At 48.6% G+C, this 14,136-nt stretch overlaps 1 protein-coding gene across 7 annotated transcripts in view; it reads right to left on the reverse strand.

The window, feature by feature from the left end:
• Nucleotides 1–14,136, reverse strand: part of LPIN1 (lipin 1) — a 131,340-nt gene that overhangs the window by 42,392 nt on the left and 74,812 nt on the right. For 6 of the 7 annotated variants that reach the window (XM_064571797.1, XM_064571796.1, XM_054509602.2 and 3 more), the window contains 6 exons: nt 11,953–12,153; nt 10,809–10,904; nt 8,012–8,319; nt 6,087–6,209; nt 3,628–3,735; nt 267–396 (listed from right to left, as the gene is read on the reverse strand). In XM_064571797.1, the coding sequence (XP_064427867.1) occupies nt 267–396; nt 3,628–3,735; nt 6,087–6,209; nt 8,012–8,319; nt 10,809–10,904; nt 11,953–12,153 (966 nt within the window). The remainder of the gene's footprint in view (nt 1–266; nt 397–3,627; nt 3,736–6,086; nt 6,210–8,011; nt 8,320–10,808; nt 10,905–11,952; nt 12,154–14,136) is intronic. The other variant, XM_045884110.3, reaches the window with a different exon arrangement.

Consider the following 14,136-nt stretch of genomic DNA (forward strand, 5'->3'; position numbering starts at 1 on the left):
AGTTGCCCATCGGGATTCTTAATAGAAATGCTTTCAATGTTCACTCATTCATTCATTCATATTACAAATATTTACTGGGGATACAGGAAGTTGGAGCATCTTCTAGGAGCTTTACAATGTTAGAAAAAATTTTATAGTAATATATTCAAGATTCTTTTAATAGACTGCAATATGAAACAAAATTTCGTCAAAGAAAAGATTGTGCCCGTTTCATGTTTTTAGAAACTATCTTCGATGTATGGCAGGACTGAGGGGGAAAAACGTACCTTTGCTGCCTGTGGCAATTCTCCCCAAAGCCAAAGCATTTCTAGGTTATTCTTCTGCATCGTCCTATCGGTGGCCTTACTGACCAATTCTGAATCGCTTTTAGGTGTTGAAGGTCGAGAACCTGAAGGACTTAAGAAAAACACAAATCCATGATTAAACTGGGAAGAGAAACTTTTTAAGATGTTTTTTGGTCCAGAATTCTATGGTTCAAACAGCCCAGAAAATGCACACAAGCTTCGTGACATTCCCCTCTGTGGCCACCAGGGGTCCACAGAACACACAGCCAGGTGGAAGGAGCTCCCAATTTGGGTAACCTATTCCAACCTGCCCCCCAGTTCCAGGTAAAGTTGAGAAGAGGCATGTAGAAAGGAAAATTAAGGAAAAGAGAGATAAAAGTAGAAAGGGGAAAAAAAGCTTGTTCTCATCTCCAAACCACCCATCCTTCCCCACCTCCCCCCAAGCTCCCCTCTCCTGCATTCTCAACTTCCAAACCGAGTCTGTCAGCTCTCAGTGCAAAGGGGGTCCTGCCTATCTCAGACATGCACCCATTATATTCCATTTTTAAAATATTTATGAATCTGCACTGCCTTCAAAAACAGGGAAACCATCACGTGCCAATTTTGCCGCAAATTCCAGATGCCAAGAATAAACTCAAACTCCCTCACGTGGCAGGAGCCTCTATGCTGAGATTTCATTAAATACTCTATCTTCCAGGAATACTTCAAAGATCCACCTGTTGGCTAAGGCTTGTTCTGTAACAACGTATCACGAGGCTTAATTCTCAGGCCAGCTTTTAAGTGGTTGTAACTTGTGTTCTCGTCTCTCCACCTTCCCTATTTCTATCTACTCTTTAGACCTGAACGAAGTTTTCCCTCTGTCCAGCCAGAGTGACCGGCCAAGAGTAATCAACTTGTCTACAAACTTCTCACAGTCTCCTAAACAACATCTGGATGAGAAAATATATCCATTTAATCTCTCCCTGCCTTTACTCTCTTGCGTCCTTTCCCCCAGAGTAAGACGACGGTGTTACATGACGCGGGGGACAGAGCTGCCATGTTTTCCTTTCGCACCCCCTTCCACAGACCTCACACTCTCCTGGGTCCCCACTCACCGTCGTGCTTGGCCTCACAGACCTGTCTGAGTTAGATTTCAACTCCAGCTGAACATAGCTTCCTGTCAGGACAAGGAGCAGGCAGAGATGAAACCAATAGGGACCCTGAATGGCTAAACTGGGCCCAGATCTCTTCAGTCCAGCCATTTGGACCAAAGAGATTGACTGCTCTCTCTCTGCCCTCCATTTCACACCAAGGTGCTCAGGGGCTGGTTCATCGCCCGTGGTGCCCACGGCCCACCAAACCATCCAGGTGGTACATGGCTACAGTGCGGCCCTCACGCTTTATTTTGCCATGTGTGGACAGGAGGACCCTGAGGCAGCATATCGTGGGGGTGTATACAGTGGGACAGCTCTCCCAACACACAAACACGCACACACACCCTGTTCCGCCCCGTGGGAAGTGGTCCCACAGGAGGAAGACTGAGCGCCCCACTCATCTAGGCGGTAAAGTGCTCATCGCCTCCCAACCTCCCTTGCTCCCTCTAGCCCTGCACAATTACAGGAGGGTCACTGCCTTCCCGGCACCGGTGTGTCCACAACCGTGACCTGAATCCATTTTTTCTCCAGAGTCATCGCAGAAAAAGTCCACTGTAATTGGCTTCCTATCCTCAACAGCATTGCACCCAAACCTCAAATCCCTGGTTTAAAAGGCTCCTGCTGTTACATTTTACCACAAAAAATATAATTTCTATTTTGTGGAACAATGAACTGTCTTACCCTCTGCACTCAAGTCAGTAAAGCCCGTTAGAGCTTTTCTGGAGCAGGGGGTCAGCACACTTCGTCTGTGAAAGGCCAGAGACTGAATACGCCAAGCTCTGTGGGTCATGCGATCTCTGTCAGAAGCGCACAATTCTGCCACAGTAGCACAAAGTGGCCGCAGACAATACGTGAACGAACCGGCTGTAGTCCCAGGAGACCACGGCTGGCCCACCGGCTGTGGCTAGCCAACCCCAGCTCTAGAAGAAGGCGAACGCTGAGCACAGGTCTCCTGCGGCACCAGCTCCAGAACACCAGCTGTCCCGATCCTTGCACAAACACCACAAGCCCCACGTTCCCACAGAGCTATTCAGGTTTGCAAACTCATTCATAGAGAAACGAGCCCCGTGTGGAAGTCACGAGCTCAGAGTCCCACCTCTCACGCCCGATACGCCACCGGGATAAATGGCAGTACGTGGGCAACACCAGCCTTTGTCAAAAGGATTCTGGACGCAAACAGACACGCCACGTTCTGCGGGATTCAGACTGACAGAAGGTGAGTCGGGGAAAGGTCCCCCAGTGCTGAGTGTGATTCAGGAGAAAGACGGTGGTCCCGAAGTTTCCCATTATCAAATATGAGACTTTTAAGGTCAAGGGTTGTTCAAAAAAGTAAGCTCACAAGGTCCATGATGGGTTTTTGTAAATAATGCATTTATTAACCACGTGATAGTTTTCAGGAGTTTGCCAGTCCCACGTAGGCAAGTTAGTTTTAACTGTTCACAGCTTAGTTTACCTCCTTTCAAAATGGCCTTTCCTCTGTACATGTAACCTCCAAATGAAGCACATCCTGAGAGGTGTCTCTTTAATCAAAAAGAAAAACAGTTTCCCATGCAGAAGTCAATCAGAGCTTCATTTGTTAAAGTTTATAAACCATGTACGTCCACCACGTAGCTTGGAGTGTGGACAACATGGAGGGAATGGAGGCAGGAACCTCAGAGGAAAATATAAACCTACGACCCTAAACCTAAAGATCCACCCTAGGCTACGCCCCAAAATTCCATTTTAGAAATGCTGGGGCAACAGGATTCCATTATTCAGACAGTCTAAGAAGCTAATTAAAGAGCTATAATAACTCCCCTTACACGAAAGATCTTATAAACTTATATGTTGAACAACCCTAGACACAAAGCAAAAGTCATATTACCAATTTTTATTTCATTATTCTGTTTTGCAAAGCACTCCACAAAATTAGGAAGAGCTATATGCTTAGCCATAATAATTTCCAGAGAATCAAATTTAGTCATAGGAAAAAAAAATCTAATAATCTACAAATGCTTAAAATCAAAGGCAAAAAATCATCTCTATGTATTTCCTTCATAAGTAATTTGGTTAGTCAAGTAGATTTGTAAGAGTTAGATCAAAGGTTTCACATATACAGGCTCTATGTGTTTTCCACGTAAGTAATTCGGTCAGTGATAAACAGACTTATAAGAGTTAGATCATAGTTTTCATTATCGAAGACATCCCAGTGGGGAAAAGAGCCCCTCTACCTTTCCGAAGCATGGAAGTGGGAAGACTGTGGAGGGCAAGAGCTAGAAAGGCCTCCCTCGGCCGCAACCACCAAGCGGGGGGCAGTCCTTTGGCAATCTATCGGGCTACTGGATACCACGTGATATACATTAAAAGAAAGAAAAATCATAGGTCAATTAAACTGAACTTCATATAAATTCTTTGACTACTCTCCACAATAACATTTGTAAGAAAATGAACATAGTTAGGCATCTGACAACAGCAGAACACGCTCTGTTGAAATCACTCAGAAATCAACATGAATTCTTTTGAACCACAAGAACAGGAAACTGCCAAAAGACTCATTTCACTTTCTATTTCATCCATATGGGCCATAAAAGATTGTTGTTCTCTGGTCAGAATTTAGTGCTTAATCAAACTACATTCTCCAAAGAATTGATCGTTTCTGCTGCCAGTTGTCTCTTTAAAGAAAATACATAATTCCGAGTATGGAAATGTATCTATTTATCCTAATTTGTCATTGCACTTGACAGCAGTCAGACCCACACGATGTGACAGAGTCGCTATTCTGGATTCATATAGCAAATCATGAAAGACAGGGGAACATATCCAGGGTTGTGTTTTAAACATTTATTTGAAGCTCTTAAAATTAATGTAGAGTGTTTGAACAGATTTTTCAACCTGATAGTGGTTTTTAACCATCCCACGTAATTTTCTTCCTAAAGTACTGTCTTTTTCCCTCCTTAGGGTGCAGTTCCACAGACCTAGGGAGACGATGTGGGAGGTTCCAGAAAGGCCTAGTAGCTGCACTGTCCATTATGACAGCCACCAGCGGCCCATGGCTATCGAGCACATGAAGTGTGACACGTCCAAACCGAGGTGGTCCTTACACGTGACATACACAATGATCTCAAAGACTTAGTATGAAAACAAGAACGTGAAATGTCGCATTAAGAACTTCGTGATAACGACTTGATGATATTTTGGATATGCTGGGTCAAAGGAACTCCATCATCAAAGTGAACTTTTTCAGTTTCTTTTTACCCTCTAAGGCTGGCTGCTACAAGACTGTAAATGTCCTAGGTAACCAGCACTCTGTTTCTGTTGCATGGGGCGGGTCTGCAGACAGACCTCCACGGGGACACCTCCCAGGCCCCCAGCCCCACCCTGGCGGACTAACACTCGCTGTCCTGGTCCTGGCTGGAACCAGGCATGGGACCTATCTAGTTCTCTCGGACTCGGGCTCCAGCGCACGCTGCTCACTGTGCTGTCCCACTGGCAAGATCACTCTGGTGAAACTGGAACAAGGAGTAGTGTTGGGAGGACTCTGGCTTTAGGCGGGGAGCCTTTGCAACAGGGTTCCTACACTTCCACTGCAAACCACAAGTACATCTAAAACATGAGGAACAAGAATGATCCAAGGTTGGGGCGCCTGGGGGGCTCAGTCGGTCAAGCGTCTGCCTTCAGCTCAGGTCATGATCTGGGGGTCCTGGGATCGAGCCTTGCATTGGGCTCCATGCTCCGCTGGGAGCCTGCTTCTCCCTCTCCCTCTGCCCCCCACCCACTGCTCATTCATTGTTCTCTCTCTCAAATAAATAAAATAAAATCTTAAACAAAAAAAAAAGAAGAATCCAAGGATGTCCCTGTCACTAAGATCGGTGTTTCTCAACCTCTTTCCTTTTTAGCGCACCTCCGGACAGCTGAGGCATCCCCCCACCCCACCCTGCTGTGGTCCTCCCTCCACCGTGAAACTTGAACACCACAGATGGACTCTGAATCTGCTTATGTGTGAGGCCCCGTGGAGGCCACAAGCCATTATAATATCTAAGAATTCTTTGTTGCCTAAGAACCAATTTTTGTCCCAATGGGGGTGATACGGTCCCTGCTGAGAACACTCGGTTTCAATCTGTCCCCGCCCCAGTCCTTCTGAGAAGGGCTCCGAAGGGGTCACATATTCTCAGAGGTCTCACTGACTACAAGTCTCTGGGATCTTCAGGATGGCAATCCGCAGCCTGAGCAGGTCTGGCTCTCCAAGTTTATACCCGATTCTAGGGCAACATCAGAGTTATACTAAATATTCCTGATTTCAGTAGAAGGGGTTAAGCATGGGGCGAAGGCATCATTCTAACAGCCCAGAACCACCTTGGTGGCTCCTGAATCATACTTGAGGGCTAAGTGTCAAGAAAGGCTCGGCCACCTGTTTTCTCCTGCTGACAATTAGCCCTGAGGAACCACAGTGGTTTTGCTTTCAAGGTCACCTGTGGGGAGTGAAGAGCCAGATATGCAGCTTGATTATGATATCAGAAGTTTATGGTCTGCACATGTCCTTTTTCAATCCTGATCTGTACCTCCTACTAGAAACTGCATTTTTTCGCTTTTTACTTATATTTCACTATTTTATTAGACACGTTTCTTGTCACTGACTTTAAATCCTCTGGACCGGGGTGAGTGAATGCACACACTTCCCGCAGCAACTTACCTGGCGCTGGGTGACCACTCTCTATCAGAATTAGGGTACGATGCTGACTGAGGGTAAGTCATGATGGGGGAAGGGCTTTCTTTAGAAACATCTTGGAATGCAGGTATATCGTTAGGAAGAGTTCTGGAGGGAAAACAAAACAAAACAAAAAGACTAACATCAAAGAACTATTAGTGATAGATTCACAGTAAAGGCAAGTTTCCCTTTTACCTTGATTATCTCTCTAAGTTCATTGTAGATAAACATGATCTCTTTCTGACCCACCCACACACATTGCAGGCAGAGGAAAAACATGAGACACAGATACACAAAAATGTGTTCGTGCTTTGGCTGGATTATAAACGTAAAATGACTGTATTCAAGCCTCTGGGCTGATAGAAGTGCACAGCGGTGATCCTGCGGCCCCGAAACTGGGCCCAGGAGGCTGGAAAGTCTTACTGTGCATGGGTAGGGCTGCCGAGTAACTGAATGACCACACACAGACCATGCTTCATCTGGCAGAATAAATAAATGATATAAACCAAATGAATCTTATAATTACAAAATGACTGCAAAGCTACCTCATTTCAGGTAGAAAGCATCCATTAAAAAAAATACGATTCGCTCTTTCAGTCACACAGAGGCCATCTATCCATACTTTTGATGTTCCCTGAAATATCCGTCACTAAGTTCTGGAATTAAAAGCCATGAAGGGATGGCAACTATAACAAGCCCAACCACCAGTTTCTGAGCCTATAGCTGATTAGAGGCTATAGTTAGAAAAAGTGACATTGCCAATTTGCCTGTATTTTTAGCCAAGTGGGGGAAAAATCCTATTTTGGATAATGAAGCAGAGGGATACTCCTGATGTTCGTTATCCCTTCTTTATGTTAACAAGATACAAAAATAATTATCAAAAATTATACTGAATTTTAGGGGTGCCTGGGTGGCTCGTGTGGTTAAGCGCCCAACTCTTGACTTCGGCTCAGGTCCTGTTCTCAGGGTCGTGAGACTGAGTCCTGCATCGGGCGCTGTGCTCAGCAGGACGTCTGCTTGAGATTCTCTCTCCCTCTGCCCCTCCACCCCCCCTCTAAAAAAAAAAAAGAAAAATTATACTGAATTACATAAAGATCTGAAATATCAAGTATACTTTACAAATGAGTTTTGACTTTTAAAACCGGCCATTTTCACTAAAATAGTAATACACAGAAACCAAATTTCAGCACCCTATTAAAAGCAAAGAAAAGTTGAGCAAGATGACCATGAAACCTCAGGCCTAGTCAACACTGAAAAGGAAAAGTCTGCTTGGAGACAAAACTGGTCACATTCCACATGTACTTGTAACCTGAAGGCTGTCACAGATCAGTCCCCAGCCACACATCAGCCCAACGGCCGGGTCCACAGTCGGGGCCCAAATAAGAGCAAGCAGGCTCTGAAACAACAGTTTAGTGCATGAAATATTAGTTTGCTCACTTCTCTGTCCCTTGGCTCTGTCCTGGATGCTGAAGCGACCAGACGAGGAGGTCGGGTACTACCAACTGCCTTGTAGTTGTAAGCTACCTCAGATCTTTATGCTCCTTGAGGTTGGGTCCACAGAGTTCTAAAACTCAGTCTAAAATGCATTCACATAAGAATAAGGAATAGTGGGGCACCTGGGGGGCTCAGTCGGTTAAGCGTCTGCCTTCAGCTCAGGTCGTGATCCCAGGGTCCTGGGATCAAGTCCCACGTCGGGCTCCCTGCTCAGCAGGGAATCTGCTTCTCCCTCTCCCTCTCCCTCTGCCCCTCCCACCTGCTCCTGCTCATGCTCGCTCTAATAAATAAGATTTAAAAAAAAAAAGAAGAAGGAATACTGGGGGTGGGGGGAGGGCAGTAGGAAAGAGTTTGTAAGAATCATCTCAAAGAATGAATGCACCCCGACACAGATCCCGCCTTTCATGCACATTTACCTACTGCCGTCCAGCGGGTCGGCCTGGTCGTCCGAGCTCATCTCTATGGGAAACATGTCCTCATCCTCAGAGGTGTTCATGTTGTCGTCTCTTTTCAGGGTGTCAAGCTGGGACTTTCTCCTCCTTTTCCTTCTCTTCTTCACTAAAGAGCCGCTCAAAGGGGCCTCACTGGGAGGTAAGGCCTGGGCTGATGCGCTGGGGTCCAGGTTTCTGATCCTGTCTACAGAGCTCCTTTTCAGCTGACACTCCATGCGCGACCCTCCCTCTGACAGGATAGGGGAGGTGGCCAGGTACATGGGGATCACTTCCTAAAGGACAGAAAATAGTTCTCGAAGAGTCTCGCTAGTTTGGGTTTAAGGAGCAGGGGGATGCCAAAGGCCGGCCGGTGGTCCTTTAGGAGCGCGAGCGCCCTTGGGGAGGGCCACGTGGGGCGGGGGGACTAACGGTCACAGCCACCACGGCTGGAGGCACAGGGCCAGATCGGACAGCCGACCACGAAGTCAACAACGCATTCAATGCCATTTTGTACTGAATCCTGCATTTTCATAATTGTAACAAAGCGAGGTAATGCGTGATTTTAGGCCACCCAGAGTCAACTTTGTTTGAACTATCCAAAGTAAAGAGGGAAATGAGCTTTGAGTCATCACATTACCTGGGAACTGGACTCAATTTGCATTTCAGTGTGTGAGGGTGGGTAGGTGCGAGGAGGGTGAGTGTGTGTGGTGGGGTGTGTGGGTGCATGCACGTGACTGCATGTAAAAGAGAGAATGTGTATGCGTTTTTTAATATGCACTGAATTAAGATGACAGTAATTAAAAACAAAAATACAGCTGACAGCTCTCCATCCCAAATGCCTGCCTACACCAGAGGGCATCCAGGTATACGGCCATTGAATAATTAGATCCTGACTCTCTTCTTAAAAAGGAAAAAATATATGGCCTGTCCATTTAAGTTATTTAATAATGATTTACCAGTTTTTTAAAAACTATAACAATCATTTTATTAATGACTTATTTATTATGAGCCACTTGGTAACAAGAAGTAAAGAATATATACAAAGGAGAAGAGAGAAACAGAAACCGGCTCCTGACCCTTTACAGTGGTTTCGAGAACACCCAAAGTGCTGCAGGTATACAATGAACATCTGAAAGACCAAGCCTTAGGCTGAGAGGTGAGAGGTCATCTTGCCCAGCTGCTCAACGGGCCAAACGAAGAAGAAATGCCGCCAGTGCTGACAGGGGGTTAAGAGCAGAGGAGAGTCCAGACTGGATAGGGAGGGGACAGACCTCCACAAACGGAGGGGGACTCCATCCTGGGGCAATCTGGTGATGAGGGACACAGGCTTCCCCAACTTCCAGCAGCCTTCCAGGGGCAGCCAGGGGCATCTGTAAGGGGCAGAACATACTCTGGACTCCGAAGCCCCGTCCCACCCACAGACACCCTGAAAGCGAGCGGAGCAGGCCCAAGACCCTAAAGCTTCCATGGAGGCCTCGCCCAAAACACTTCTTCAACTCCCACAGCGTACAATCTGTCCACAACTAAGGGACAGCAGAAATTTAAAAGGCAAGTATCCATTTGAGATGGAAAGAATTAATAATCGCAAATGAACGATTCTCAGAACCTTCCCTTTAAATAGGGAAGTAATTACAGAAGGGGTAATTACAGAAGATGGGGGCACAGGATGAGGATGCTGGTCCTCCTGTTATGTCACACCTTTGGGGACACCAAAAAGAACAACCTGGGACGGTTTTATTCTGAAACTGAAACTATGGGGTCCGTTTTCGAGCCTGGAGCTATTTAGAGCTGTTCCTTTTGAATCACGCTCTCTTCCCACACAGCAGCTAGTCTAAGTGGATTCTCATGAGGAATACAACACAGGATCCCTTCCACGTGGCTTTCTCAAAGAAGGAAAGAGTGAATGCTCACAGCGGCATTATTCCTAACAGCCAAAAGGCAGACACAACCCAAATGTCCACGAACCCACAAAAGGGTAAAAAATGTGGTGTGTGGATACCACGGGCAATGATTCAGCCCTACAAAGGGATGAAATCCTGAGCCCGGCTACGGTATGGGTGAGCCCTGATGACTTTGTGAGAAGTGGAGGAAGCCAGGCGTAAATGACAACATACTCAGGACTGCATTCGTGTGAAGGTTCAGAACAGGGAAATCTAGAGAAACAGAAAGTAAAAGAGTAGCTGCTGAGGGCGCAGGAAGGTGACGGGGTGGGGGCTTGGGGAGAGGTAAGTGATAAGCTACATACAGGGCACCGGGTTTCTTCCCGGGGGGATGAAAATGTCCTAAAATTGACTGTGGCGACATACCTTCGAAGACTGAAAACCACCGAACTGTATACTTGAAACAGAGACTCTACGGTACACAAGCTCTATCTTTAGAGAGCTGTTAAAAATTTTTAAGTAAAAAAAAATGACAGTGACTTGGTCACTCACTGCACAAAAACCAGAACACTCAGCCCTCTGAGATTCGACACACCAGTGTAACCCGTATGCTTTGGACAACAGCTCGGATGTGATTCGGTTCCTGTCTCCTCGGAAACAGTGAGCACGCGGAAGCAGGCCAGGACTGCGGAGTCTTGCTTGTGTGGACACGGCTCGCACCCACCCTGTCAGGCTCACAGATCCCCGGTCCAGATCAGCAGCCACGCTTCTCTGCTGCGATGGTCTCCACCACCCAGCACCAGTGTTACTTCTCTATACACATTTCCGCTGGGCCCTCTAGACAAGCATTGCTCAAAATTCAAAACTAGGAAGTCACAGTGACCGCCCACAGCCTTCCTTACCTGATCATTATCAGTCTCTTGAACAAAAAATGCTTCTCCATTATCTCCCAATTTCATGTGCAAATCCACGGATTCCCCGTTGATTTCTATGTCAACCTGAAGGAAAAAGACACTTCACTAAAACAGGAAACCTCACAGGGGATGCCATGTCTTTACATAGGCATCCTTTAAACACATATATCCCAAAATGACCTCACAATTCCACATCCCAATCAATCAACCCATTAGAAATGGAGTCTCCTTGCCCCCACCCCCGACCCCGCGCCCGGGGAGGCTGGTGATGGCCCCAGCCAGCAGAGCGCTGCAGGAGAGGCTCTATGAATTTCCGCGGCTCCTTTCCTCTGGAGAGGCTCACCCTGTATCCGGCTGCCATGTTGTGCAGCCACCCAGGCCACATGCTGAGGCCACGTGTAAGCATCCTGGCCAACAGCCTCAGCTGAGAGCCCAGCCAGCAGCCCCCGGCCGCATGAGTGAGCGCCTCTTTAGAGCCGGTCTTCCAGCCGAGGCTCCAGATGGCAGAGGGCAGAGAAAAACTAGCCCTGCTGCACTTGGTCTGAATTTCTGACTCACACAACCCGTGAGCTTAATAACTAGTTGAGTTTTGCCCCTATGTTTTGGAATAATTTAACTCAATCCGAGTTAGTACTTGTCAATTCAGTGACCAGACCCTTCCAGCATGAAGCCTCAGCTCCAGAGGCCGAAAGCTCTGTCTAAAGACAGAAACACGAGGGGTACCTGTGTGGCTCAGTCAGTTAAGCGCCTGCCTTCGGCTCAGGTCATGATCCCAGGATCCTGGGATCGAGCCCCACATCGGGCTCCCTGCTCAGCAGGAAGCCTGCTTCTCCCTCTCCCACTGCCCCTGCTTGTTTTCCCTCTCTTGGGGCACCTGGGTGGCTCAGTCGGTTAAGCGTCTGCCTTCCACTCAGGTCATGATCCCAGGGTCCTGGGATCGAGCCCCGCATCTGGCTCCCTGCTCCGCTGGAAGCCTGCTTCTCCCTCTCCCACTCTCCCTGCTTGTGTTCCCTCTCTCACTGTGTCTCTCTGTCAAATAAATAAATAAAATCTTCAAAGACACAAACATGATGATTTGCTCTAAAGACAGAACCTGCCCCCTGCCCCAGGTCACCAGGTCCTATGCTCTTACCACTTTCTCTCGGGAACGCAGGACCCCCATCTTCCCAAAGCGCACGTGGAAAGGGGAGCACTGCAGGCTCCCGTTGGGCTGGCGGACAACGATGATGTCGATACATCCAGACAGGGTGGCCGGGTTCAGCCCCTTGTAGAGTTCCTTCACGGTGACAAACACCTGGCCTGCCAACTGCCCCACGTAATTCATGGTTTGAGTCTAGAAAACAGAGACAGACCCACGATCAGTTAATTCAGAGACGGCATCTATCTGGAGCCGGTCCAGATGAGCTCGTCATCATAACCCTGGCTCGACTGCATTCTGCTCCACTGCAATGGGCTCCATGACACCCACCCCCACTGCCCATCTACCCCCACCCCAGTCCGCAAGCCTACCAACCTCCACCCTGCCGACCCCGGGAAGCCTCATCCCAGAGAGCGCGGGGCTCCTCCCTGCTGGGGCGCCAGCACCTGCTCACAGCACCCTGATGGCCCTTGACAGCCGTGCCCGGCTCTGTCGTTACCTGCAGGTTCTACGGCTACCTCTTAAGACTCTTGAGAAAAGAGACTGTACTTTATACCTCTTAGGATCTAGCCCCCACCGCGCCAAATCCAGTAGGTATTCAACAATATTAGTTGGGGAAAAAAATGACTCTTTCTACTTGAGAAGGAAAAAAGCTGACTTTTTATTTGGAATAACTTCCATCCTGGTGTCGGTCTGCCTAATCGGATTCTGCCCCACGGCGGCTGCAGGGTAAGCGCAGGCTCTGCTTCGGTGGGTCTGCCCGGCTAATCAACTGAAGGCCGGTCAGCAAACATCCAGCGTCTACTCTACACCCGGCCTGGTGCTGGCGACACGGAGATAAAAAAGACAAAGTCCCTATCCCCTGAAGGGACTCCCAGGCTCATGAAGGAGACAGAAGGAAACACAGGGAGCTAAAATATATGTCAGTGTTGTTCTGTTTTAAGTCGACAGGAGGGGCCAGAGCCGAGGGAGGTGGAGAAGGCCGGGAAGGAGGGCAGACACCAGCAGGGACAGGTAGGTGCTCAGGAGCCGGCCGGAGGGGCTGTGCCTGCCACAGAAAAGATGCAGGGAAGGATGGAGACTTGGAGACCCGCTGGGAGGTCCGGACGTTTCTAAGACGCCAGCCTGAAAGGAGGCAGTAAAGAAGAAATGGAGGTGGAGGGACAGTTGGAGAGAGGCTCAGGGCCGGAGACCCACAGTGAGCTGGCACCATGCTCTGGGCCTCTTCCCACAGCTCTGGCTGCCACAACCGCCTTGGTGCCCATCCTTACCTGCCTGACTGCCCACCTTGGCAGAGCCCACCCTCCGGTTCCATGGTCTGGCCCTGCCACATGCCCCGATGGGACTCGGACTCCTCAGACTGGCCCACAGCCCACAAGGGCCAACCCTGCAGCCTTCCTCCTTGGCACCCCCTGCCCTGGGACGTGCCTGTCCTCAGAGGTGTCTGCCCTCACTCGGGGTACCTGCCTCAGGGTGCAGCTCGCTTGGGGCTCCCTTCTTGCCAGCCCGCAGGTCCCTTCTGCCCCCAGCTTAGCTGCACTCACACGTTGGCCCAGTCACAGCTGCTCCCCTCTCCTCTCTGTGCACTTAACACTTTGGGGGCCTCCTCAGGTTCCACCACCTGAGCACGAAAGGTCCACACATTGTGACTTCCAATCGCTGGATCCCAAGACCTCTCTCCCAACCCTCATGCCCCAATTCTTCAAGGAGACTACCTACCCTACATGGGGGCGCAAGGGACCATGCTGACCCCACCCACTTCAGGTCCCTTACAATGATCCCAGCAACCACCAGCTTACATATATATACACCTGTCCCTGACCTGTCTGCACAGTTTGGTTCTGTGAACTTTCTCGCTCAGATGTGTCTCTATTTTTTCGTGTGGTTTTCCTGTCACTTGGCAAAGCCAGATTAGTCCTTGAGGCCGAGGATCAAGCCTTGTCTTTGCAAGTTGAAAAAACCAAAAACTACCTGTCTTTTTTTTTTTTAAGATTTTATTTATTTATTTGACAGAGAGACACACAGCGAGAGAGGGAACACAAGCAGGGGGAGTGGGGGAGGGAGAAGCGGGCTTCCTGCTGAGCAGGGAGCTCGATGCGGGGCTTGGTCCCAGGACCCTGGGATCATGCCCTGAGCTGAAGGCAGACGCTTAACGACTGAGCCACCCAGGCACCCCAA

This window comes from Mirounga angustirostris, unplaced genomic scaffold (assembly GCF_029215605.1).
Source record: "Mirounga angustirostris isolate CCGP_5_RB_7025 unplaced genomic scaffold, mMirAng1.0.hap1 SCAF_10, whole genome shotgun sequence".
Classification (NCBI taxonomy): Eukaryota; Metazoa; Chordata; class Mammalia; order Carnivora; family Phocidae; genus Mirounga; species Mirounga angustirostris.